At 38.5% G+C, this 27,464-nt stretch overlaps 1 protein-coding gene across 3 annotated transcripts; it reads left to right on the top strand.

Moving 5' to 3' along the window:
* Positions 1–25: 25 nt before the first annotated feature.
* On the top strand, positions 26–23,443 carry SLC30A7 (solute carrier family 30 member 7). 3 transcript variants are annotated; one of them, XM_053985029.1, is made up of 11 exons: positions 26–190; positions 358–459; positions 4,566–4,679; positions 6,124–6,211; positions 7,855–7,981; positions 8,930–9,079; positions 10,663–10,713; positions 12,616–12,751; positions 20,437–20,527; positions 21,450–21,599; positions 22,400–23,443. In XM_053985029.1, the coding sequence occupies exons 1-11, from the start codon at positions 111–113 to the stop codon at positions 22,445–22,447; spliced, it is 1,137 nt and encodes a 378-aa protein (XP_053841004.1). In that variant the 5' UTR covers positions 26–110; the 3' UTR covers positions 22,448–23,443. The 3 variants fall into 3 exon arrangements, with proteins under 3 accessions (XP_053841004.1, XP_053841002.1, XP_053841003.1); XM_053985027.1 differs by having other exon boundaries at positions 53–190; positions 4,571–4,679; XM_053985028.1 differs by lacking the exons at positions 26–190; positions 358–459 and adding an exon at positions 814–1,091.
* The last annotated feature ends 4,021 nt before the right edge of the window (positions 23,444–27,464 follow it).

Raw genomic sequence — 27,464 nt, 5'->3', positions numbered from 1 at the left:
GGCGCAGGCGCGGTGGCGGCCGGAAGCGGCGTGTGGGCCGGCCGGGCAGCGCTCCCGCCCCGCCTGCCCGTCCTGCCGGCCCGGCGTGCCGCGGCCCCGCCGCCGGAAAGATGCTGCCCCTCTCCATCAAAGACGATGAGTACAAGCCGCCCAGGCTCAACCTGCTCAGGAAGGTGTCGGGCTGGTTCAGGTGAGTGGCCCAGGGCCGGCCAGGCCGGGCGCTGCCGCCGCCGCGGCCGAGCCCCCGTGGAGGGGCTGTGCTGGCCGGTGCCGAGGCGCCCGGGCCGCCCGGCGAGCGGGTCCGGCCTCCTGGCGCTGTACCGGCGGCCGGTGACCCGCGGTGTGCTCCGTGCGCAGGTCTATCCTGGCGGACAAGACTTCCCGCAACCTGTTCTCCTTCCTCTGTCTCAACCTCTCCTTCGCCTTCGTGGAGCTGCTGTACGGCATCTGGAGTAACAGGTAACCGGGGCGGGGGCGCGGCGGGGCGAGCGCGGCTGCAGCGCGCAGGAAGCAGCGCGTCCCGCCCGGCCAGTGCCACGTCTCCTCTCGGCGGGGCCGGGCCTCCTGGCCCGCCGGCCGGTGGGGCCGCTCGGCAGAACCTTGGGGGCCGCTGGAGAGCTTCCCCCGACCGGGACCACTCTCGTGGGCAGCGACCGGCGCCTCCGTCCCCTCTGCCGGGTCCCGGCGACGCAGCGGAGGCGCTCCGGCGGGGGGACGCGACCCGACGCGTTGCGGAGGAATGGTGTTGGGAGTTGCTGTTCTGCTCGGTGTTTTGCTGAGGAGGAAGCCTGGCCTTGGCCCGATTTACAGGACTCGGGCGCTGTAGCTGCTGCTACAGCCACAGAGATCCTCTCTTGGGGAGTGTGGCTTCAGCCGTAGGTTGATACCTGGATATCGCTGCCTCAAACATCCTTGTCTCGAGAGAGAAACAGGATTTGACACATCCTTGTATAGCTGAGTGATACTTTACATAGCACAGAAATTCACAGGAGTGAAAAAAATGGAAGAGACTTGACTAAATTGCTACTGAAAAAGCTGTAGCGAAATATAAGGAATGTGGAATAACTTCAGTACTGGTGTACAATGTAAAGGTAGAGAACAGGCAACAGTGCTAGAATTGTTTCTGTCATGCTTCATTGGCAATACAGTAGTTGTTTTATGATACTATTTCAGTCTCTGTTAATAGTTCAGTTCAGAGTGGACTGGCATGGAAATGTCATTTAAGTCCAGCAGTGTCCTCCTTACCAAAAGCTGTAATTGGGACATAAATTACTGAAACTCTTAAAAGTCCTGAGTGAATGCAGTGGTGTGGATTTGGAAATGGTTACATCCTAATATTTGCAATGTTGTTCTGAATCTCTCAAATGACATTATAAAATCCTCAACTCTGATTACAGTAATTGCTACTGTGGCACCAGAGAGCATGCAGTGCTGTCATGGGCACAGACTATCTTGGCAGCACCCAGACCATTTTGAATGTGTTTGGTTTTGGCTTTGATGTTGATTCACTTTTCAGTTGTTTGAGGGTTATTGAATGCATAGTCTGTCTATTTGAGTATGGATTTTTTTTCTAATAACTCAACAGATGTAAATATTTTTCTTAGCTGTTCTGATATAAAGAGCTTTGTGCTCATGTGACTTTGTTCTGATGTCTGTCTTTCAAACATAACAATTATTTTTGGTAGTGTGACCTTAAAAAGTCCTGTATATGAAGTAACTAAACTAAGAAACTTTAATGACACTCACAGAACTTTTTCACTGGCATATTGGAATTCAGAAGACACTTATTTTTGTTCATACTTGAGATTAAGAATTAGGATTTACTGCATAGCCATTAATTGAACCTTCTGTTTATATTTCAAGTCACTAGTTTGGGGTATCTCTAAGTCTAGATTTTGGCCTAGAGAAAAACAGGGACATAGCAAGTACCTCTTTAGTAGAGAGGGGTAGCAGAGACTATGATGAAGAATGTCTTCAGTCACAGCACACAGGTCATGCCTTGGAAGAGCGAACATATAACAAGCAAACAAGGAACCCTATAAGGAGAATAATTTTGTCATTTTGAAGATACAGTTCTGTTGCTCCTTGCATGAGACATTCTCCTGAGCTTCTTTTTGCCCAATAGATTGTTTTCTGAACTCAGAAAAGAGTGTTGTCCAAATGCTTCTTGAACTCTGTCAGGCTTGGTGATGTGACTGCTTCCATGGGGAGCCTCTGGGTGAAACCCTCTGGTGTTTCCAGCCCTCTGGGTGAAACACCTTTTCCTAATGTCTAATCTAAACCTCCCCGACTCAGCTTCCTGCTGTTTCCTGGAGTTCTGTCACTGGTCACAAGTTTGCTGGCTGAGAGCTTGTTTGCTTGTTTAAGGTTGAAATTTGCTACATGTGCACATTCGTTTAATTTGATGTTAAACTAAATCAGCTGTGGAAGTGTCTTTATTTAGACACAGTGTGTTTGAGTACAGGGTTTCTACTAGTTTATATTTGGATGATGTGTTTGGTTCTATAGGAGTTCTTGCATGCATCCCATGTTGCTGGTGGTTCACTGTATTGGTGGTTGTTGACTGAATCACTTGATCACTTTAGTAATCACTTTACACCCATTTTTTCTAAGGTCTTGTTACTTTACAGGTCACTTTAAAAAAACCTCAGATGAAATGAGATTGTCTCTTACCAGGCTTCCTGCCATTTGTGCAGCTCAGTGACTTGTAGCTGTACCTATGATACAGAGCGTGGTTATGCTACGAGGTGAATTGTATTGCAGATGCAGCCTGCTGACCCCTGCTGATAAATCCACGTGCCTCTGGCCACCTGGAATTGTTAGCTTAGGTCTTGAAAGCAGCACAGCTGTATTGGTGTTGCACTTAAGTCTTGCCTTAGTGAGATTTGCAGGTGTGAGCACAGTGCCATGGTAACTTGCTGCATTATTTCTGGTTCTAGAACTTGTATGGGATTTTGTTAGAGTAGCAGTCCTTATACAAGTCTCTTTCCCAGAAGTTTCTATTAAAAAAAGGAGAAAAGAACAAAAAACCACCAAAACCCAATCACCTCAGAAAGCAGTAGCTCTTTCTGCTTAGCAATGCTTATTCCTTCCATTTCACAATCAGTACAACTTAGGGTTAGTGTCACTAATTACCTTTTACCTGAATATTTGATGTGCTTTGTGATGGGTTTTTGACCGCACTGGATCTTCCTAACTGCTCAGAGCCAAACCTAAAATGAGCTGTTTCCCTAAAGATGTCACCTGATTTTGGGGAGGAGGAAGATGTCACCAAAACCCTTCAAGAATTCTACAGCCAATTCTATTTTGCTGCTTCATAGGCATCCAGCCTATGGGTCTTGTTTTAAAGTTTGTTTAGAACAGTTTCATCTCTCCTGCTTTGGTGGCTACAGCACCTAAGGACAATATACCATGCTGTCATCCCTCTGCCTTAAATGTTATAGTTGTGTGTATGTATAACTCTGTATGTGTCCATAAAGTATATATATAAATAAATAGAGCAAGACGCTTGATCTTTCCTCTCCTTCAAACCCACTTCTTCTTCTATTGAGTGTTTCATCTGAAACACTTAAGATTAATCTTGTAATTGTTTTCTGTGAGGCTGAAATAGTTTGGCTTTGTAATGTGAAGTGGTTGGAACTTTGGCTAATGAAACTTTGTATTTCACTTCAGGGTGAATAAGTGTCTACCCTCTAGAACTTGTTAACCCAGTAATTGCTTCTTGTGCTTCAGTTTCCAAGAACTGAGTTCTAAATGTAATTATTCTTAGATGATAATCAAAGAACTGGGAAAATGGAACTTTTGGGACTGTTGATTAACAATTGCTCAACAGTACCTCTCTATCAAATGTCTTTTAAAATATGAAGCATTGTTTTTTGGTTTCAATGCATGTACTTCCCTGCAGACTTACAGAACCTGTTCATGAGTAATTCGGTAAACTTTGGCAGCGCTTGTGTGTGGCGTTAACCCCAGTTTGCCTACAGCCTACAAACTGATATGAGTTCTACTGATGGGCTAACACGTGATGCTTTGAAACTCTTAGCTGGTTCATTTTAACTGTGTTTCTCAATCGAGATTGACAAACAATTGTGCATTGGTCTTTGAAATAAGCCATTTAAGATGTGGTCTCTCAGCCTCCGATTCCTTCAGCTTCTAGATCTCAGAGGTGTGTATCTCCTAGTTAGTGCCTTGCCACTGGTAAGGCAAAGATTTAAAGTTGAATTATGTTGATGAGAGATGTGGCTGTGGGTACATCTACTCCAGGGATTTTGGTTTGTATCTGTGGAAACCTCCTTTCACTATCGCCAAAATCATACGCTAGGAAGATTTTTTTGCCAAGCACTTTTCCAAAGTGCCTTCTCTAAAGCTGACAAAAGCCGTTTTGGCATCTTATTTGTGTTGGTGATGAAGTGTGGATTTCTCCTCTGTGCTAGCAAAACCATGCCTGGAGCTTCGAAACACAGTGTATTCTGCTAGTGTGTAAAAGATTAATGTCTGTGAGGTTTTTTTTTCATACTCAACATGTAGCATATGGAACATAACACCTTTTTCATGTTCTCTTTCAGTTTAGGTCTGATATCAGATTCTTTTCATATGTTTTTTGACTGTACTGCTCTATTGGCTGGATTAGCAGCTTCAGTTATTTCGAAATGGAGGTCGAACGATGCTTTCTCATATGGGTAAGAAACTTCAGGCTGTTACCTTAATGTATCATAGTAGATGCTTAGGTAGTTATTTTTCACTTACAAACAAAAGCTTTTTGTAGAACGTGGAAAAGCTATGTTGAAAGTGAGGTTTTCTTTAAGGTGAGCTATGTAAACATCTAAGTTAATAGAAATAATAAAAATATGAAGGCATTGCTTTTGGGAAGAAGGTTTATCACTTCCAAGATCTCTGTGATCATACTAGTGGAAACAAGTTAGAGAGCAGAAAGTTGCCCTGCATTGCCATGTATTAATGACACCAGTGAAGAACAAGCAGCCACATCCTGGGTTTGTCCTCACAGTGCAATGAAGAGCGTTACAGGGATTCCCAGACTGCTGGTGTCCCACTCCTCCTTTGGAACAGAACGTTACAACTGAAAGGAGCCAAGTCTCAGTGATGCTGCATTGGAGATTATAAGGCATGATCCTTGGAAGCAGCAGGATTTGGGAGCTGTGACTGCCATTTACACAGATGCTCAAGGCTGAGGTGTGTCATCCCAGACTGCCCTTGGTGGATTTCTGCTGCAGCTGGTGTTTGGCAGGCACTTGGTTCCACTGAACTTGGCAGCTGTGCCCTATAAAACAATTCTTGTGGTACAATATTATTAATTGGTAATACTGATTAATAGCAAATGACTTGTAACATGGGCATTCCCCATAGCATTATTGATCTGTCAGCATTTAGCATTCAGCTGCCTTGCTTAAGTGTGAATCATATGGTTTGAAACTTAAAGCACAGTTTAATATAGGTGGAAGCTCCAGTGTGCATAGAAATCAATTTAGAGAGAATCTTACCATGAACTAATTGCAGTGGAAGCACGTTCTGTATTAATTACTGCTGAACATTTAAACAGCTGGTGTTCCATTTATCAGAGAACAGCCACACTTTAATAAAGTCTGATGTTTGCCACATTGAAATTACTTATTATTCTAACCTGGCAGTTTGTTATTGTCAAAATTTGATGTTTCAAATAATTAATTTCTACTTAAAGCTTTTACTGAAAATCCACCTTCTAGAGGGAAGCAAATTAATACATGTCTGTTTGATATTGAACATAACACCAGAAAATTTTGATTAGGTTTTGTGTGCTTACCTTAGTTTGTGGCTTCCAAATTATATTTATACCATAACTTTGAGTAGACATAATTTTAAATGGAAAGATATTGACATACTGAAAGATCTCTTGCATCTAGATCAGAGAATGGCTGATCTGCATCAGGTAGTTCCTGTCCAAGTACAACATGGTCAGTTTTATATATTCATCTGTAATTTATATGCCATCTTCCATTTAGCAAATTTGGTGTAATATAACTGTTTGAGAACTAGAAGATTGCACTCCAATCTCTTAAGTTCTAATTTTTAGCATTTAAATAAAAGTGGTAATATCTGCTATTACTTTTTTTTTTTTGTTTCTTGCAGTTATGTTCGAGCAGAAGTACTTGCTGGTTTTGTAAATGGCTTATTCCTCATCTTTACAGCATTCTTCATTTTTTCAGAAGGTGTTGAGGTATGTTATGAAATCAATTACTCTATTACATTCTATAATTAATGTGGATAAACATTTCTGGTTTTAATATGAATAAATTATTGAAATGAATGAATTGAAAATTTAAATTATGTTCCTAATTGATTAGAAATCTGATTTGAACAGAGAATAGGGCCATCTGAAATTGCTGTTCAATGACAGAGAAACCCAGCTTTTTCAGTTTATCTGTACTAGCTTCTGCAATAGTGTATTTTGTTTATGTGTAAAAATTCTGTGAGATGGAGCCTGTCCTTTTTATTCAGCCACTTAAGGATATCTTAGAGAGATCTTCACTTCTCATTGTTAAAGAACAAATGAGGCTAAGAAAGAAAGGCCCAAACTAGTCATTCAGAGGAGAGAGTTAGTAATTAGTAACATGCTGAGAAGCTTATTAAAGAAAGAACACTGTTCTCCACATCTTGAAGTCTGATATAAATGGCAAGTAGCAATAGCTTAAACATTTACAAGGGCTCTTTTCTTGCATTTTTTTTACATGATGGTTCAGGTAATAATTTCAAGATTGAAATTTAGACATTAAGGACAACATCAAGGATTAAGAGTAAAACTGAGAACTATTTCTAATCAGCTTGAATTAATGCTTCTACTTTTTAATGGGAAATACACTATAAATTTGTTTAGACTTCTAGTTCAGAGTAAGTCTGTTGAGTTTTTCTTTTATTAACAGAGAATTGGGAAGAGTTTTTTCTACATTGATAGGCTTGTAAATACTTCAAAACCATTTAAAACTGGGCTGAAATTGCCTAAAAGCCTGGAAAAACTTCAAATCTAAAAACAGGAGCAAAACTTACTAGAAAAATCAAAAACTGTGACAGGGTCAAGGGTAATACTGAAATATCATTCACTTCCTGCTAATCTGAGCTCCCATGCTATATTCTCTTTGCTTGTGATGGTAACTCTTCCTCTCGGTTACTTTAAAATTTTACTGTGCTAAACCTTCTATTGTCTTGCTATTTACTGCCTGTACCTTTGATCCTTGTGGAGAGATGGTGAATGTTTTTCTCCTCTGCCAGCAGTAATTTACACTCATCAACACTTAGCTTCAGATGCAAATTGTATTAGGTCTGTAATGTCTCATTGAGAAAAATATTCCAGAGGAAGTAGGGTAAAAAAGAATTGAAAAAAATCAATCTAGATTGGAGAGTTTCTAAAGAATGTCATAATTTGTTCTGAGTCTTCATTTCATTCCCCTTTTTGCCTCACCTTTCTAAGGAGAAAGGAAAAAAATGGCATTCTAGACTCTTAGAAGTCTTATAGGTGACTTAAGCAATCTACATACTGCAACAAACCTGAATGTTTTCAGATGGTGTTGAGCCACATCCCACAGCATAACCAAATCTTATGATAAAACTGAGCTAGACTCTCAGAATATTCTGCTGTACTTTCACAGCTTTAATAATAGAACTTTATTTTCAGACACTGAGAGTTGGTCTGTGTATCATCCCAAAAACTGGAAGTCCTGAGTAATTTTTAATTATGTTTATATACATAATGTTTTATATGAGAATGCTCCTGTATCTAAGTAATTTTGTGGTGCTTTTTAATAATGTAAAGGGATTGTAAAACTCTACATTTGCTTTTTGGTTTGTTTATTTTCTTTTTTTTAGAGAGCACTTGAGCCTCCCGATGTGCATCATGAGAGACTTCTTCCTGTTTCTATACTGGGGTTCATTGTAAATCTGATAGGAATATTTGTTTTTCAGCATGGAGGTCACGGGCATTCACACGGCTCTGGTAGGATGTGACTTCAATCCTGTTTCCTTTCTTGTTCCCTGTGTTCCAGGGCCTTACAATGCCCCAGTGAGAACCCCAGTATTACATTTGATGTCTTGTTAGTGGCAATCCTAGCCAAATATGTGTGTGACCTCTTGCTATGTTGACTTCTGTGTTTTATTACCAGCCCTGGTATGCCACTGTTGTACTTCTTATGTTAATATCCATTAACTGGAAACACCTAGGAGTCCAGAAACTGCTTTCTGTAGTTCATGCACTCTCCTGCACCTTATTGAAAGAGATTTGCAGACCATCTTTTTGGACAAATTTAAGCTGGGCTTAAGCAAGGTTCTGGCTAGAAAATTTAGAAACAGGATTTGAAACCAAATTTTAAGCATGAGATTATTCTGCTTCAGATGTTTCTCAACTTAGTGTCTTTTGAATTGAAATGTAGAATTTATTTGCCTAAATGCACATTGTAAACACTCTGAATTTTTTTTCTGCAAAGCCTCTGGGCCTCTCTTTGAGGTTAACATACAAACTTCTATAGACTGGTGGAAGAACATAGTCTTTGGTCTTTAAGCAGCAATGTAAGCTTGAATTTTTAATCTGCAAATGACAGTCAATTTCTGCTTTCTTAAAACAACTATTTTTAAAGTGCTTATATCTAATGAAGTGTACATTTTTCAAATTGTACTAGAAGTCTAACACAAGTCTCAGAAGCGGGAATGTATAAAAGCACTTGACTTCTCAAACCTGGTATATTTTATATATCTATATATATATATAAAATATGTCTGCACAGCAGAGCTGTAGATGACAAACACCTTGTGTTAAATTTCTTATTTAAAGGTATAACTTAAGATGACCTAAAAGATGAATAGGTTTTGAGTAGCTGAGAAACAAATATAAGTGTACTTTTACTCATCATTTATGTATTCATAAATCCACTCTGATATTTTTTTATAGGGCATGAGCACAGCCATTCTCTGTTTAATGGTGGTCTCAGCCACGGGCACAGTCACAGAGATCATGGACACAGCCATGAACATAAACATTCCCATGGACACACTCATGATCATGGCCATGGACACTCTCATGGTCAGGATTATTGTCATGGTAAGTACTGAGTTGACATCATAGACCATCCTGACTCAATGTAAATCTGCAATTAATAACTTACTGAAAAATAAAAAGAGCGTGTTGTCAGCTTGTTGTGATCAGATATGGAAGTAGCTTCATTAAATGTCTAGTATGCTCTGCCACCATTGTGTTTTGTGACTCATTTTGTGTTTCACTTGCAGTAATTTCAATATTAGTTTTTAAAGATTTTGCTTTACCTCTGGTTTTTGAGTGTGCACTGTAATGTTGTGTGTTGGCAAAAGATGGAACACTATATGCTATTGCAATATATGAAATTAGTTATCAGTTTCAATGTGCCCTGTTTCAATTTTTTCATTAAAATCAATTGACAAAGTTCAGCTGTTTTGCTACTGTTCTGCATTTGTATAATTTTACAGCTCAAGGTACTGGAAAAAATGAACCAGTGAATTTTGAGTACTTAGGGATTGTTAGTTGTACTTGGTTTGTGATCTCAAATAAGACTTTCCCCATTTTGTGTAGTTGTAATTTGTTTTAAGATGGTTATGGAAAAGATGCTTGTTATGTAAGATATGCTGAAATCTTTTCTATGAAGGCAAACAATCTGAGAAGAGACATTAATGTTAAATATGGTCAGTAGCCTTCACTATGGGAGAAGAGGTTGTATAGGTAGCACCTATTTGCAGCAGTGCAAATGAAAGCCTTGTGGTAATGCAGGGTTGTCAGTCCTTCCTGCCTAAGCCAGAAGTTGAGATCTGACGTGACTCAAAATGTGCACATTCAGAGCAGGAATAGTGTGGGAACTGGCAGACAGGAGGTGACAAAGACTATAAAAATATTTACTTGTCCCTTCCTTGCTATTCTTAGAAAACTGTCTTCCAGTAGTTCTCCTGGAATTTGGTTGGAAAGCAGGAGCTCCCTGCTTCTGCCTCTTCCTTGCCTTCCACGTGGCCCCCACCCTGCAGACCAGTGACTGTAGCTATCTGTCTTGTGCGGTTTGATATTCAAATCAGCTGTTGTGTAAATTATTGTATATCTTCACTAGAAGCCTTTTACTATCCTTTAACAAGTTTTTTTTTGTCTTAAAATGTCTTTCAGATTAATGCTACAGAGGCAGTAATCTGCCTGGATGAGAAGATTTTTTACTTACTTGTTCCTTCTCCAAGTCTTATCCTTGTATTTTTACATTAGTTATAAATGCTTGCTGAAGTGAAGCAAGGATTTATTATTTCTGGTTAGCAAATTTATTTGAATCTACTCTTCTCACTTCTGTTCATGGCTTGTGTTTTTGAGGGGTCTTATTTTGCTACATACTAGCATGGTCTTACCTCTCCGTTTGTTTTAATTAAGAACAAATGTAGATAATTAATTTTTATATACACCTATACAGAAATCTATTGCTTAAAGGGATGTTGTATTTTAAAAAATGCATTTTAAGACTTCTAACTTAATTGCTGCATTTAAAAAACAATAGCTTGAGTAAAAGCTGGTCATTGGGAGCAGCCTGTCTTTCCAATACATTTCTGAAAGGAAGAGTGTAACTGAAGGGCCACTAGAGAGAGCTTTTGTCTAGGTTAATGTGTCAATAATTGCCTTCACAGATGACCATTCTCTTGAAGTAATGGCTGGATCCAGCAAGCAGATTTTACAAGGTACGATGAGAATAATAAGTGTGATGTTTTATTGGTTTTATCACAATCTGCCTGCCTGGGTCTGTCACACATCTGTTATAGAGGGTTCCTCTGGATAAATGCCATGTTTTTCTTAGAGGAGCTATTTAATGAAGTTCCATTTCCCTTGTAAACAGCTCTGCTGTATCATGTACATGACTAGGTGTTGAGACATTCACAGAAGTTTAAATGTAATGCACTGTCAACACAGTTTAAAAGAGACATCCCAAAAAGCTGCGATTCAGCTTCTGTTATTGATGCTGAAAAATCAATGAAAAACTAGGAAAGAGTAGTTAAAAGCAGAAAGCTAAGGAGCCTAATTGCAATATATCTTCTGTAACATGAAGATGCAGATTGATGTAATGCAGATTGATATAATTGTTAAAGAGTACCTGAGACTAAAACTTGCATTTCATCAAGCTCTTAAAGTTGTTTTAGAGCAGATGGTAATGCATCTAAATTTCATGAAGTGATATTGGAGTCCCTGATCTCCTGAGCATTAGTTATAGATAATTTAGATGTTGATTTTGAGCTTTGGTTGGCTGCTGGTTGGTATTATTTTGCTTTTTTTAAATGTTCAGAAGTTTAAGGGAGATAATTATGAGATGTAGGAGATAGTAATTATTTGGCATACCCAAATGTATGTAGGGTTTTCTCTTATTGGATGATCTTCTGGCTTGTTTGTAGTCCTTTGGAAGGAGCATTTACAAGTTCTTCCAGAATTTACAGTACACTTATTATGTATACTCAGTACACCAGTTGAAGATATTTCAAAGTCTTTTTGTGAAACAGTCATTTTAATTGAAGCATATTAAAAAGACCTGATTTTATTTTAATTTTTCAGTACTGGGGGAAAAACCCCACCAAGTGATGCAACAATCACTATCAAGACAATCACTCATAAGCAATCACATCCCACCAGCAGATCAGTGCCTAGGGAAGTCTGAGCAGCAGCTATTTGGGAAAGACAACACTAGTGTTATTGGGGAGTGTGGTGTTGGGTGATATGAAATGTCCCTCTGGTCCGCTGGATCAGCTGGCCTGGCTGTGTGCCCTCCTAGCATCTTGTCCACCCCAGCCTTCCTGCTGTGGGGTCATGAGAAACAGAAGGCCCTGATGCAGGCTGCTGTGGAGAAACCCAGCTCTGTCCCAGCCAGACCCAGTACAAATGCAGACTTGGAGAAATCCCCAAAGAGCTGGTATATAGTGGTTTGATGTTTTTACAAGAGGGGATTACCCGTCTGGAGAACTGCATTCAAAAAGCTGTTTCTGAATGACTTCCTGTCACTGCCAGCAGAGAGCTCCAAAGGCTAAACTTTCACTAGCTGCAAAGTATGTGTTTCTTTGTACTTGAAGGAAGTGTTATTCTTCAGAATAAGAGTAAGGCTTTTCATGTCTGCAGTATTGTTTAATTCTCAAAACTATTTGTCTTGGATTTCTTTGCCAAATAACTTCTAGGAGGTGTTGTCAATTAAACATTAGCACGTGTCAATGCTTTGCAGAACTGTTTCTGTTAACAGTCTGTCCATCTTATACAGACCTCACTACTGTAGGCATCAGGGAACATGAATTTCTGTACTATAATAAGGGTGAGTATTGAATGAAAAAAATCTAGGTGCAGCTGTTAATCATTGTTCAAGTTAATAGCCTTGCTATGAAATGTCCAATACTGCTAAGTGCATAACAGAATGTAAATTCTTCAAATGGCCCATATTCTACAAATACATTAAATTCATTGTGTGTCTGACCCAAAACTGACCACAAATTTAAAAAGTATAGATCATATTAGCTAGTTCTGGAAACGTCTTTTTGTAAAACATCTCTGAAAAGCTCCATTAGCTTTAAGAATAGCAAGTTGTAATGGTCTCACTTGATCTCTTGCAGGTGTATTTCTGCACATTGTGGCAGACACACTGGGAAGTATTGGTGTAATCATATCTGCGATACTGATGCAGAACTATGGTCTAATGATAGCAGATCCTATTTGTTCAATGCTGATAGCACTACTTATAGGTGTAAGGTAAGTGTTGCTATCACTGGTATTTGGTAGGATTTTTGGTGCTAGTTACAGCAGAAATATCAGCTCAGAAGGAAAAGGGGTTTTGTTATGCTAATGGCTTACAACATTTGCTTTTCTTCCAAGAATGGTGTGTTACCTTCTGTGCAGCCATTCTAGTGAGCTCTTACATGAGCTATCTTTCTTTTGCTTTTTCTACAGCTACAACTTTTGCTCTTAAATCTGCAAATTTTGTCCTTCTTTGCATAATATTAGAAAAATGTCTTTCAGGTTCAAACTGTAGAAAGCTTCATCTCTGTATTTAGTACATGCTTATATAAACCAATGTACTCCAGTAAATGGAGCAGAATGGTTTCAGGGCAGCAGGGTTGAGACTGCTGGCACAGGATGTGCCCTTGTCCTTCACAAATCAAGGCTGCTAGGTTTTAATTTTGTTTTCTTTTATCGACAAGAACTGTCTTTTACTTTGCATTTGCACTCTGAGATATCTTTACTCCTTTTAAGATCTGATGGAAATGCTTCACATACTTCTGGATTTCACAGTTGTTTCTTACCAAGTTCACTGTGAATGTGAAGGTATTTGGGTTAGAGTGGTCAAGCAAATATTTCATTGAGTGATGTTATGAGGCTTTTTTGGCAGCATTTTCAATGGTGCCATAGGGCAGTGTGCCACAACACCAGTTACAACCTAATAACTCAACTTCTTTGTCTGTTCAGCAGTGGTGAGTGTCATCTGATGAACTGCAGGTACTTCTGCTCATACCATGTATGGCATGTTTTTATGGCTTGTGCATGGCAGCATTCACAGGATTATTGATGTGAATCTCCCTGTTAGTCAAAGTAGGGCAGCAGGCTTCAGACACAACGCCCACAGAAATGTTTGTGCTAGAAATCACTATTAAATCACCACTTTAATATGACCTTCAGAGATTTTAACTTCAACATTCTGTAATTTCATAAATGACAAATTATTACAAACTACTTCTAGTACTGAAATCTCAAGAAACAGGAAAGAAAATGTGCAAGTTTCCAAGGGGGAAGAAACTATTGCTGAGGTAGAGGTAATAGCTGAATAAAAGGTTTCCATACACTTTGTATTTTAAGGGTCCAGCTTTGTATACAGCAGAAAATACCACATGAATGACAATTCAATTTTTTTCTTCCATTCATACAGTAGTTGAAATTACACTGAATTCCATAATAGAGCTGTCATAATAATGCTGTTCATAGGTTTTCTAGCACAGGTAGAAGGAACGTTTGAGACCCATGTTCTATGCTGAAAATGCTAGAAGAGTATTTGATGTGTCTTTTGATCTTAGGCCAGACTTCAGCCTGTAACATTATTTTGCTGGTCCACAATGTTATAAATGGTCAGCAGAATAATTCTGCTATCAGTGTGGTCAGCTGCATCATAGTTGATAGAAGCAAGCCTGCATTTCTTGCCATCTGACACATCCTGGCACATCAGTGGAGCAAACACTAATTGCAGGGTTGGATGGTTTTGTGTTGGTATTTTATTTGTTTTCTAAGCAGTCCAACAGACTGAACTATTGATGGTTTTGCTTGAAATGCACTTTAGGATCATAAATAAGATTACTGGCAGTTTCAGATGGCTGTTGAGAACTTGAGTCCCTTTTTGTGGTGTTTGATTTTAGTAATCTTCATTGACAGTTCTGATCATAAAACTACTGTTAATTTTGCCTTATTATCACTATGCTGTGTTTGAAGTGTCCTTTAAGAATTAGTGCAAAAGGGTTTTCAGATTTTCCCATAAGGTGGTCTTCTGTAACAGTAATATGAGAACCCAGGTGATGGTTGCTAGGATATGTAATAGTTTGTACTTAATCTTTTAAAGTCACCTAAATCTAACCCAGACGAAAAAAACTACTGAAGTTCTGTGAAATTTAAAATTTGAAGGTGTGTCTAGTTTGGGGTAGAGGGGGAGGGATATTTGAGGTTTGGGGTTTATTTGTTTGGGTTTTTTTAATTGTCTGTCTCCTCATGGGATACTTGTGGGTTTGACATGGGAAGGACTGGGATGTTCAATTTCTAGTACAGGAGTTGCTGTCAATTTCTGTGGGTCAATTTGAAACCTTGATAAATATTTTTTGGGGTAAATTTGGCTTCAGATTAAATAATTGTCTTCTGTTTCAAATGAATGTTTGTCGATTTTGTGTCCCTTTTACTCTTAAACCAACTTTGGTAAGGTAAAGTGGAGTGAGAGCATGTGTGCCACAACAAGCAGACCCCATTCATATGTGTTTAAATATCATGATGTTCTGTAATCAGGATCTTTGTGGCTGTAATAAAAGCATAGTTTTGGGCCAGAGATGAAACAGCCAGTCTGATTAAGTTCTCAAAAGTCATTCAAAAGTTTTAATGGTGTTCAGGGACTTTGCCCCAATTGGAGCTGTATCCTCCAAGTTACTGCTTAATGGTCTGAGTCTGACTTGGAGAGTTTGCATGGTATGAGTAGGGGGTAGGTTAGATCCAGGACTTCTCTTTCTCTGTTGTTTTGTTAGGGTGCTTTCTTGTTGTGGGTTTTTTCTTTTTTTTTTAGTTTGTTGTCGTTTGATACTGTTTGGGGTTTTGTTTTCATGTTTTAATCTCTGTATTCTTTATATGATACTTTTGTATACAAAGGAGTAAAGGCAGAGCAGAAATCCTTATTGCATTTTATGGAACTATGTCTGGTGAACCACTAGAATATCAAAGCTATTGCATGAGAATGCAGAGAAAAATCATTGGTCTTAATCCAGGATTGCTTGTGTCTATGTGAAATAACTGTTCATTTGTTTAATATTGAGTGTTTGCTTGCTTCAGTGTTGGGCAGTTCTCTCTGGTTTCTTTGAGCCTTCCCTGCTCTTAATAGTGGGTCTTCTCTGTTCAGGTTTCTGAAATGATGGCCACACTTGCCAAAGAAATCACAAAAATACCAGTATGACTAAAAATCTCACTGGTGCAGTGTAAAGCTGTACAGACTCCACTTGATAACCTGTTTTGCCTTGTGCATGTGCAGAAGGGTTAAGCAATGCTTCTTCAGAGAAGTCAGGCAGTGCTTTTAAATCAAATGGTTGAGCCTTCTGGTAGACACCATCTCTAATTAGTACAAATTGTCAGCTGCTGACACAGTTGCTCTGTTGCTCCTATGATCCTTTGCTAAGGGTGCCCTAGGTTGACATTCTGTGCCTAACTCCTCATGAGTTAGCACAGAACATTCTGACTGCACAGTGAAAATCCTGTGTGGATCTGAATTTTCCTGGATGCAACCACTAATATCTGATAACTCTTTCTTCAATTACTCTGTACTATCTCATGCAAGTAAAGCATAAATAGGACATGCTTAAAATAGAGAAGTCTGTTTTACCAACATTTTAAAATTTTTAACAAAAGCTTGAATATTTCATTGTAGTTTAGGCTGACACTGTTTAAGCTTTTTCCAATGTGTTGTCCACATAATTACATGGGCCTTGATTCAATAAACAATTTCCCAAGTCCCTGGACTGCTTTTAATATTTAAAACTAAATACTCATTTAGTTTTTAACATTAGTATTCTAAGTCTTATTTTGAAATGTTGAAATAATTTTAGTATTTCAGTCAGCTATGTGAAACTAGTCACCATGCAAAAGCCACAACTCTGGTATAAATCAAGTTTGTCCTAAACCACTATTAGACCCACATGTTTCTAGAAAGGCACAATAGACTAAATCTGATACTAGATTGCACAGAGCATGCAGACTGCATATTAAGTGGTCAAAGAAATGAGGCAATTTACTTCAGTCATTTAGTGAAGTTGTTTCTATGGGTTACATAATTTTTGCATAAAATCTTGAGCTGCTTGAACACGATACAATATGAAAGTGCTTTGGGGGAGGGTGTGCCAGTAACATTTGAGGCCTTTCATGTTTGGGGCATAGCAGTATAAAAAAAAAATTACTTTTTAAAATGAAGTGCTGCATTTCTTAGGATTCAGAAGGAATTTTCTATAGCAAAACTCCTCCAAAGTAGCATGTTTGTTGTTGGTGTTACTTTAAGCCATTATTGCTAAATGTCAAGCTCTACCTTTATTTACAGGGTAATGGTACCTGCCAGCCTTGCTTGAAAATCAAGGTACTACATTGTTATGAGAACAAAGAATTCAAAATCTGTAAAGCAAATGTTAAACCTGTGGTCCTTGTCTTGAGCAAAGCTTGCAGTCTGATTAAAATTGCCATTGCCTAATAAAAAAAATTCATTAAAGTTCTGAAATAGGCCAGCAGTCTTCACACTGTGGATATGGACAGTGGCGGGAAAAAAACCCAGAATTTAGAAAAGTGGCTGTAGATTTTGAGCTGTGGTATTTGACAAATCATAGCTGGTCTTGATCCTTAGCAATGTTTGTTTATTTCCACAAAACCTGTCACAAATACCCCCTATTTTGTGTAGTGCTGAGAGCATTGAATGAATTTCCTGCTGTGCTCTGAGTGCAGTGTCTGTCTAAAGGCTCTTTACCTGGAGTTGTTTTCAGCTTTGCAGTCCAAGGTCATGGCAATGCCAGGGTCTTGCTGGCTATGCCTACAGAAACAGTGGCATAAACAGGATGGCACTGGAATGGGCATGAGTATTATCTGAATGTGATGCAGGTTAAATAAGAGTCTGATGCTTTCACTCTTCATTTTTAATCAATCCATGTGTAGTAGTGGCAGGCCAGATTTATCTGATTCATGTCAATTGTTCATTTTGATTTGTTTGAACACCTTTCACTTGTGTAAAAGAGTGTATGTGCAAATGTGATGTGCTGTAACAATAGCTTTTGCTTTTCTGGCTTTTGTAGAGGATATGTTTTTATTCCAAATCTTGCTGTGGGTTAGTTCCTCTTTCAAATTTTATTGTCTTGTAAAAGAGTGATATTTTACATTTAAGGCTTGGTAATCAGAAAGCAATGGAATTGTGTCTGCTTTAATAGCAAAGCTTACTGACTGCTAATGCATGAGAAGGCTTTCCACTTGGTGAGAATTCAGCATTTTTTGTTTTCCTCAATAGTCTTGTAAATTAAAACAAACAAGGGGGGAAGCACCAGTGCAGTAGTTACTGTGGAGGCAGCAACTTTTTTTTTTTTTTTTCCACTAATGACTAAGCCAAAGAAAAGAGAAAGCTTGGTCAAAATCTCTAACCATATTTTCAGCCAGCTTGGTTTTGTCATCTTCCCTTATGTTTTTTTCAGTCACATGAAGTGAAACTGATATTTCTAGGGCATCCTAGTGATTAAGTAATACTGGTTTTAGTTAATGTTTGAGAAAAGAGCATACCCTGTGGAGTTTTGGTTTTTAAATTAAAGGGTTTGTACTTCAGTGATATGCATGAAACAATGGAAAACATCAGGCTTCATAAAACTGGGTTCTGTTGTCTGTTGTGTTAGTTTGGCTTACAGTAAGAGACCAAGTATCTCTTTGGATGCAGAGGAGCATCCATGGACACCTTTGCTCTTGTGAGGGCCTGTCACATCACTGCAGCTGTCTTTTGGCTTTTCAGCTTCGCAAAAGATAAAACTTTGTATCTGAACACTGGCTCTAAGATACAGGAAGAAGGTGTGACCTGGGATATGCTTCAACTTTCACCAACAGTATCAAGCCACATCCTGATTTACTCTATTCTTTGGACTTTTAAGATGTTCTTGTGTCATAGCCTCTTCAAGTCTACTTTACAATTAATTTCTCTTCCATCAGATAATGTACATCAGTTTTATTAGTGTAAATAAGTTGTACAGATTAGACATTTTTGTTAGCTTTCTTTCATGGCTATTCTCACTCTTAGTGGTATGTTTTAATTAAAAGGCAGACTACTACATTCTCTATTCCATTAGTTGTTTCCCTGGGGAAAAAATATGCAACCTGTATGTGTGTGGTTTTTGAAACCTTTGGATGCATATGCTAGAGAGGCCTTGTTAAATTTATGGGAATGGAATAGTGTTCAAAATTCTTGCATTCACTTTGCATCCTGAACTTGTATACTGGTCTTTCAAGGTTTTTATTAAGAAGCAAACCTGCATTTTAAATAGGGAGTTAAACTGAAATCAATTCATCAGTGGAGTGTGTTGGCAGCTCCAGCTCCCTTTGATGTAATGCTTGTGACATGGACATTATTTAGTGAGATGGGTCCATTAATAAGAGAACCTTTTTTCCCTAAACTTCTGTAATCCACTGTAGAATGTGACACTCCAATTAAGCTTCCTTTAGACAGATTGACAGTTATTGCATTGCTAAATGTTTGTCTTGGTGACAGGTCTAGTTTAGGCAACTCCTGCTTGCCCCTAATTGCTTCTTCCTATTTCTGAACTGATGCCTTGGTGGCAGTGCAAACGTGGGAGGCCATGTGCTGGAGGGCACCAGGCAGTGAATTTGGCTGGAACAACCATTATGCCTGCAAGAAGACTTAATTTTAGGGTAGTGGTTTTTCCAGGGGTTCATTAGAAAAGAGTCACACAGCCTCTTGCTCCCTCCCACCCTGGCCAGGTTTAGCCAGGGAGTGAGCTGAGCAGTCCATCAGCCAGCACTGCCCCATGTTCAAATGGAAACACTTTTAAAAAAATGATTAGGTCATCTCTTCACATCTGCAAATACACAGCTGGTCTGTGCCATGCATTCTACATCACTTCATGAGATTTTAAACAAAGGTTCTGCAGTGTCCTTTAACAACTGGTCCAGTTAATCTGTTACAAATGTTTCAGGTGTGCTTTTAATCACAAAACTCCATGTACTGCAGCTGTGATGCCAGTGCTGAACTCTGAGATGAAGCTTACAGTTTCTGCAATATATAATCACTTTCAGTCCAGAATGCTAGCTGATTTGCATGCTCTTGAAATTAGATTGCTATTTAAGCTTTACTCTTGGGCTACAGATATTTGTCATCCACTTGAAAATTTTAGAATGCTCTACTGAACCCGATCTGATGCACTACTCCTAAACAAAAAATCACCATGCTGAATACTTAGTAAGAGTATAACCTATTAGTGGTAGCTTCAGGGTATAGGATTACTGCTCTCCTGGTTTTATTAAAAAACAAAAAATAATAATAATAAAAAAAGGATATTAAATATCTTCTTAGTTTGCTGATTAAACAAGACCATTTGGCCAGGAGGGAACCTCTAATTGCTTCCAAATGTTTAACCCTTGAGCTTGGATGAGACCCTACACTTAGTTCACTTCAAGAATATGCCAAGTTGTCTGTTTCTGACAAAATAACTCTGTTGTAGCTGGACTGTTCCACACTAATTTTGTTTTATGATTACCCCATTATTATCTTAGTTCATAAGAAAAATATGCCTTAAACCAAACACAAAAGCAAACCCAATTTCAGTTGAGTATTTTTATGGTTGCTTGTGAATGATTTGCCATTGAAGTTGGTTTTGAACTATACAGCTGCTTCGTTGTATAACTTCCAAGACACCAAGAGATTTCATCTCAAATCCCATGATTAAACCATTAATCTTTTGTGACTGACCACCAGATGACTCTGGAAACCATGGGGGAGAAATAATCTTGCCTTTGATAGGACACCATCGTAATTTTGTCAATCCTTTTATTTTCTGTACTGGTGACAGCTTCTGATGGAAAAACTAGAGAAAAATTTCTCAGCAGTAAGGAATCTTAGGTTGCTCCTTGCACCTTTTGAAAATGTAATAATAGCTAATTTCCTTTTTTCTTTCTAGTATTGTTCCACTTTTAAAGGAGTCCATTGGGATTTTGATGCAGCGGACTCCTCCTTCCTTGGAAAATGCCCTGCCTCAGTGCTACCAGAGGGTGAGCTCTTAACCTGTTTTTGCTCTGACTGATCAAGCTGCTGACTGACTGAGCCTCAGCTGTGTGCATGAGGATATTTTATTATGTTTTTCCAGTAAATGGAATGATTTTATGATGTTTTGCCAGTCAAAGATACCCTAGAATACACAAATGGAGGTACCAATTTAATTGTTTCCTAGAGTCCTAAATTACACGTAGCTTCACCTCAGTTTGCGTTTTAAAAATTTCCTATGTTAGTTCAGAAAAATAGATCCTGAAGCTATTCCTCCCAAAGTACTTTGTGCTTATACATAACATTGGAAGTGTATTTATAAGAATACAAAGATTACTCTGGATTTGACCTGCTCTCCTACTTAACTTTTCTATTAGTATGCCATGAAGTGCCTTTGCAAAGTTAATACAAAGCACTTGAAGGAATGCTGCCTTTCCTCAGGAGTTACAGGCTGCAATCATCACATGGAGGATTTACTGAAAGTGGAAAGAGGAAACAACAAAAGGATTGGCAGGACACATCTAAACCCTCACAAAATTGTAAATGATATATTAATATATTTCTGTTAAAGTTAGAATCTCACAAGTTGTTTCATGGCAAAATTCACAAAAAAAGCAGTTTTAACTGACTTCTTTCATGAGCACCTCTATTTTCAGAAATGGTTCAGTAAAATATATGTAGAATGTAAATGCAGTAGGGTACAAAATCACAACACATACAGAAAATCATGACATGGACACAAATCCATACGTTTCAACTTCCTTACAATAACTGAGATAGTAATAAAAAATTTTGGTAAAAGATGACAAAATGGACAGTGAACTTGAAGTAAAAGAATGCATTGGCTTTTACAATACTTTCTGTAAAAAAACATAGTACAAAAAAAATATTTTCTGAAATTCACTTTCTAAAATTTGCCTCTATTTTTAGGTGCAGCAGTTGCAAGGAGTCTACAGTTTACATGATCCACATTTCTGGACCCTCTGTACTGATGTTTACATAGGGACTTTGAAGTTACTAGTAGCTCCTGATGCTGATGGAAGGTGGATTCTAAGCCAGACTCACAATATTTTTACTCAGGTATGTCTTATCAGTGGAAATCACATCTCAAAGTGTAAATTACTTGATGTGACATTGTAATTCTTATCAAGAAAGGTTAGATATTTCTGAGTTTGGTATCTGTTTTGAAAAGCCTCCCTGCTCCAGCTGTATAGAACAATTTCAAAATACTCAGTTGTGTAGATGGAATTAGTGTACCTCTCTGCATTAGTTTTTCATGCCACTTTATGGAAGTAACAGATGTAATTGTCTCAGGTGTATCAAATGGGGTTGATCTATATTGACCTGTAAGGAACTAAGAAAACAGATGAGGCTTCTCTTAGGATAGAGTTTCTCACCACAGACTGGAGCTGCTCAAGCTTTTCACTGCATTGGCAGCTTGCACATGTGATGGCTTTCTGGATAAATTCATAATGCAGAACTGGTTTGAACAACAAGTCCCACATTACACTCTTATGCTTAGCTCCATTTTAAACTGACAGTTCTTCAAGCAGCTTGCTTTTCAGGAAGTTAAACTGGCACAAAAGAAAATAAGAATTGCTTTTGTGCAGCTTCACATGTGGCAGTTATTTAGAATGAATCGGAAGAGGTAATGCGGCAAAGCTAATGTTAATACATCATTACGTGTGTGCACTTGACTGTGTGAAGAACTCCTTACTCATCTGGTGTTCTCTGAGTGATGTGCTAAATGTGGAGATGAATTACAGAAAAATCAGTTATTTAGGTTTTTTGCTAGGTCATTTACTGATGTGGGCTGATGTTCAGGACAGGAAACTGCTTTGGCTTTACAGCGTTTTTAACCTTCCTTCCCTTTTCCACAGGCGGGAGTAAGGCAGCTTTACATACAGATTGATGTTGCAGCCATGTAGTCAGTTTCTGGAATGGTGCTGTTGGACCAAAGTTTTCAGTACTGTACTGGTGTAGCAACACTTCTTGAGACAGAGCCTGCCTCCACCACGTCTGGAATTGACTGAATAGATTTCTGCCCTTGGGCTATGGAGGAAGTTCACTTCTAAGGAGTAAATATTGAATGAATGTCATGGACTTTGGGTCTTGTTTTTTTTTGGGGGCCCCTAAACTTGTACGTTTTTGAGGGTTTTTTACTTAATAAGATTGTGGTACTGGAAACCCTGTCATGTCTTCAGTAAAGCTGCTGAAACTACTGCTCATTCCCATAAAACCAGTGTTATTGGCAATTGGAAACTTGTTTTGTAGACAATGTCACAATGGCTGACATGCTTCAATATAATTGTATGTTTGTACAATTGTTTGTACTTTGCAAACTTAATGAACCAAACCATATTGGGTTTTCAAAGTGCCTTTTATATCAGGAGAGCTATTTGCCAGCATAAATATGGAGCATCAAAGGGTTTTACTACTTTTACAAATAATCTTGTATGCAGTCTGATTATTTACTAGTGATGTATGTGGGGGGGTTGTGTACTTACATAACTGTAGATGTTAGACTTCCATTATATTTGCATCTTACCAGACAGAAAAATTCTAAATGTAAAAGACAAAGTTGTTGTGAAGAGACTTGCTTCTGAGACAAGCTGGGTATTTTGTTGCACGTCTTGTCAAAATTATTTTAGTACAAATATTAGATTTAACTCCAATTCTTAGTCTCTTCATACTGTTGAGAGTAATGAGACATTGCATGATGTTGCTAATGTTCAGTCACTTAAACAATGGGCAGTTGAAGGAAGATGCTGGTGATGGAAGCAATGCTTGAAGTTTTTTATTTTCCAAATCATGTGGTGGAAAAAAACTAAATCCTGAACTTGTGGAAGGTTAAGTCTCCTTGATTTTAATAGGTTGTTATAATTTTTATTAAAGTGATGAAGTTCAAATTTTGCCTTTCCAAATATTGGAAATACTTGTTTCTGGCAGTTATACCCAAAATGGAAATAAGGACAACTTTTCATACTGTTTTAGCTTATGCTTTTCCTAGGCTGACAAATCTTTGACTATTTTACTGCAGCCTTGTATGTTTGCATAGGGGAGAAAATGCTCAGTGCAGTAAGGGTTGTTAGATTGGGGTTTTTTTTTCCCAGAAACATTCTCCTTTCATATATTTTCTAGCATTTGTAATAATTTTACTCAGATATCTGAGTGTCACTTTCAAAAGCAATCTGCTATGTTTGGTATTACAGATGATAGTTCCACTATGCTGTAGTAGTTCGCTTAATAATGGAAGACTTTTTAAGAGGACATTTTACAAACAGAACATGGTGAAGTAAAAAGCAATACAGGCATTTTTCTGAGAAATCATAGCTGCCACTGATTGGTATGGATTTTATGTTTACTTTGGTACCTGTCAGAGGTAATACTAAAATCAAGGCCCTGAGAAGCTTACAATGTCTGTGTAGTAAGTGCTAGGCACTATGAAATTACTAAGATTGATTTGCAGAAATGGTTTGTTTGCCACTGATATTGTTGAATCCATCACAGATACGAAGAGTTGCAAGATTGCAAGAGTTTCTTGCAATCATTCTGTTGTTCCTATATAGCTCCTGATTTCTTTTTATGTGAAACCACAACATTTGCCAAATTTGATGGTGATTCCTGAATTTTCCAGTTGAAATATTGAAACATGAATGTTGATTTTGTCCAGATCTTGGGGGTGTACACTTGTGCTTGGAACTGGGAACAGGGTGTAAAAAAAAATGGCAGTACAAAGCCACCTATAATATTGGTTTTAATCTTTGCTGTCTCTTCCAGTCTTGAGATCCTTCCATTGCCATTTCCGATCCTGTTTGCTTTCCCTGGGGACGCGGGCGCAGAGTGCCCTCCCAGCAGGCTGCATGTTCCACATCTCTTGCCTGGCCTCCTGCCTGGCACTCTGTCAGGCCCTCTCCCTGTCCCACCTGGCAGATGCTGTGCCAGGCCCAGAGTTCCTGACTGGAAGATCCTGACCCACGGCACAGGGTGGGGTGCAGGAATCTGTTGAGCAGATTGGAGCGCTGCAGTTTAAGATATGTGCATGTATGTTCACAGAGAAGGTGATGAAAAGCCCGTTGTGATTATAGGGTGGAGGGACTCTTTTGTAGAGTGGTGCATATAGACTGCTGCTTGCTGGCTGCCAGCAGGACTTCTTCGTTTTTAAAGAGTTACTATAACTGCTATTTGAGGCTAGAGAAGATCAACTGATACCACTTAAAAGGCAAGCAGCAGACAGATTCATTGCAACTGTGTAATGATCCAAGAGCAGGCCTTGGTTTAAGTCATCTTTACACCAGCATGTTTCAGGACTGACTGTTCCTGGACTTGTTGAAATGCTGTAGTGCTGCCCAAGTTGCTGAGCTTGGCCACTATTTTAGCTTCATAATGAAAAGACAACTGCTACTATTTGAGTCCAAGTGAAAACCTTGGCAGAGTGGCTGTTTGTTTGATGGTGGAGATGGTGTTCTTTTAAATGTACATCTACCAAACTTTTAATATGGGAAACGGAGTGAAAAAGCCTATAAGCCTGTTACAATTACACAACAATTTAAATAACTTTTGATAATTGTTTTTGCTTATTATGATTTAGCTGATTGTTGGAAGCATATGTACAAGTCGGAGTTTTCTAGCCAAGCAAGATAGCACTTCATTATGTTTAAACATTTATAGTAAGAAATGTATCATTTGTTTGTCAAATGTAATTGGGGATAGTCTAAGGAAGTCAGATTCAAAACAGACTTTAGCCTTTTTAGGCTTTCTGAAAAAGGATAAGCATCACAAAAACACAGTGTATGACATGTTCAGTCAGTAACTGCAGTCACATGTAGTATGTCAGTAAACAAGGGATGTCTGATTTTTTTTTCACCTAAGGGGATACTTGCTCAGGTTTTAGAAGAGTACAAACCATGAAGTTGAAAGCAAAAGCGCAGCTTTCCTTACCCTAGAGCCAACGCACCATTATTTGTGTTTTGCTAATTACTTAACAGTGGCTGCTTACCTAACACTTTGCTATTGACACTTTATTGGAGATGCAAGGCAAGATTTAAACAAAGACTTGTGTGAATGGCTGACATCCAGAGATGTGTGAATGTCTACAGATCATGTGCTAAAACTCAGCTTCCTGGTATCCACTTCTGAATTTTGAATCAAGTTTTCAAAGTGTGCTTTTCTCATGTTTTCATGTAACTGATATATACTGTGGGGTTAGGTTATTGGTCTGTGTTTATAGGTTGTTTCTTTTTTTTTATGACTGAAACCAGTAACTTAAAACCCTATTGTTCCAAAGACCAAGCCTGCAAACTGCATGATTTTTACCACACCTACAGCAAAATAAGAAGATAAAACAAATGTTACAGAGTGTCTGTATTAAAATGCCTCAATGTTTTTTGGGCTATATAACAGTGAAGAAAACTCTTCTTATGAATATGCACAGTAAGGACTGGTCCTTTATGGGCTAATCCGGTAAGTGTACAGCTCTGGATAGACTGGCTTCTTTCATCAGGATGGCCCTACAGAGAGCTGAGTTACTAGTTTGATTTGCTAAGCTAAGATGAAAAGTAAATAAACGACTTTGCTTTTTATGTAATAATGCCTACTAAAGCAAAAGTTCAGTTGCATCATCAGTAAAAACTGCTGACACTATTTTTACACAAAAATTGAAGCTGCTACTACTAATAAAATGGCCCTTAGTGACTTAACATTCTTAATTTACTTTTTTTTTTTAAAGATGTAAAGCTGGGTTTAAAGGTGAAGGAAAATTAATGGTTTCTCTTTTTAACTGTTGTAAGTGAACCTGTTCCGGGAATGTAAACAAGATACAAGAGGAGAGAATCTGCTGCTGAACTGCAGTTTTTCATCTTCTGCACATAGTGTGCAAACAAATTGTAAAGTCCATGCTTTTCTTTCACAGTGCAGATTTTCAGCTGCATGCTTTTATAAAATGCAAACCTTTATCTTTCTTCATGACACAAAGTCTTTAAATTGCTCAGAGCAACAATTTCAGTTAATAATTATACCCTGTTCTGTTTTCTCCAGCAGCCATTAGATTGCTATGATTCTTGATTATCCCATTCCTTTAAACAGGATTTTTTTGTTTCTTTCTTTTTTTTTTTTAAATAATCTCTCCGATCCTCAATACTGACTCAGTAGTTAATTCCTCCTTTACACTTCTGTGAAAATCCTTATCTGCAGACCGCTGAGGTTCTCTTTTGGATTTGTCCCCCGTTCAGGCTTTGTTGCAATGCCCATCCCTGTGGGGACTTCCTTGGCCAGACACTGCTATAATGTGAAGCAATGCCAGCCATGCTGGGCCTGGCATGTGAAGAGAGAGTCTTGCTGTGTGCAAATACTGCTCAACCTACTTGTCTGTTTCAGTGAGCCACAAAAGGTTCCTGCCTGTGTGGTAATTTGGCTGAAATAATGTGTAAAAAGAGTTGGGTATTTCACTTCCCATGTGCATTGGAGCCTCTCACATGTGTGCTGGGATCTTGTACAAGAGTTAAGTGAATCACTACAGTATCTTGGCTAGAATGTGAAATAATGTGAATGAAGCAATTGCCAAAATCATTCCTGGTAGCATACAGCATATTGCTTGAATTACCTTTAAATTACAGGAATTACTCTTAGCAGTGAGCTTCAGTTCAGTAGCAAAGTTTGTCAAAGCACCTGTGAAGAAATCTGGCAGGTAACACAAGGCAGCTCACTAAAATTCTGAAGACTGTATGATTTTGTTCTGGAATGCTAATGTTAGTAGCTTTGCCATGGCTTGTCCCAAGTGCAATATTAAGAAATTTTTAATGTAATCTTTTCTACTTGAATACAGTCTATATAAAATGTTAAATATCCTATATTGCTGAAAAGATATGGGATCAAATTTCTTTCCAATAAATCTTCAGTTTAAAAAAAATATGCATACAGGTCTGCTTTGTTTTCATCATACTGTGA

The sequence above is a fragment of the Vidua macroura genome, chromosome 9, assembly GCF_024509145.1.
Source record: "Vidua macroura isolate BioBank_ID:100142 chromosome 9, ASM2450914v1, whole genome shotgun sequence".
Taxonomy (NCBI): Eukaryota; Metazoa; Chordata; class Aves; order Passeriformes; family Viduidae; genus Vidua; species Vidua macroura.
Note: the sequence above shows the minus strand (reverse complement) of the source record. Positions and strands in the feature narration are given on the sequence as shown.

Excerpts from the sequence above, each read along its gene's own strand:
- SLC30A7 (XM_053985029.1), top strand. The coding sequence starts at position 111 with ATGCTGCCCCTCTCCATCAAAGACGATGAGTACAAGCCGCCCAGGCTC. Across the intron at positions 460-4,565 it reads TACGGCATCTGGAGTAACAG|TTTAGGTCTGATATCAGATT; the intron begins GTAACCGGGGCG and ends GTTCTCTTTCAG. Across the intron at positions 21,600-22,399 it reads CTCACAATATTTTTACTCAG|GCGGGAGTAAGGCAGCTTTA; the intron begins GTATGTCTTATC and ends CCTTTTCCACAG.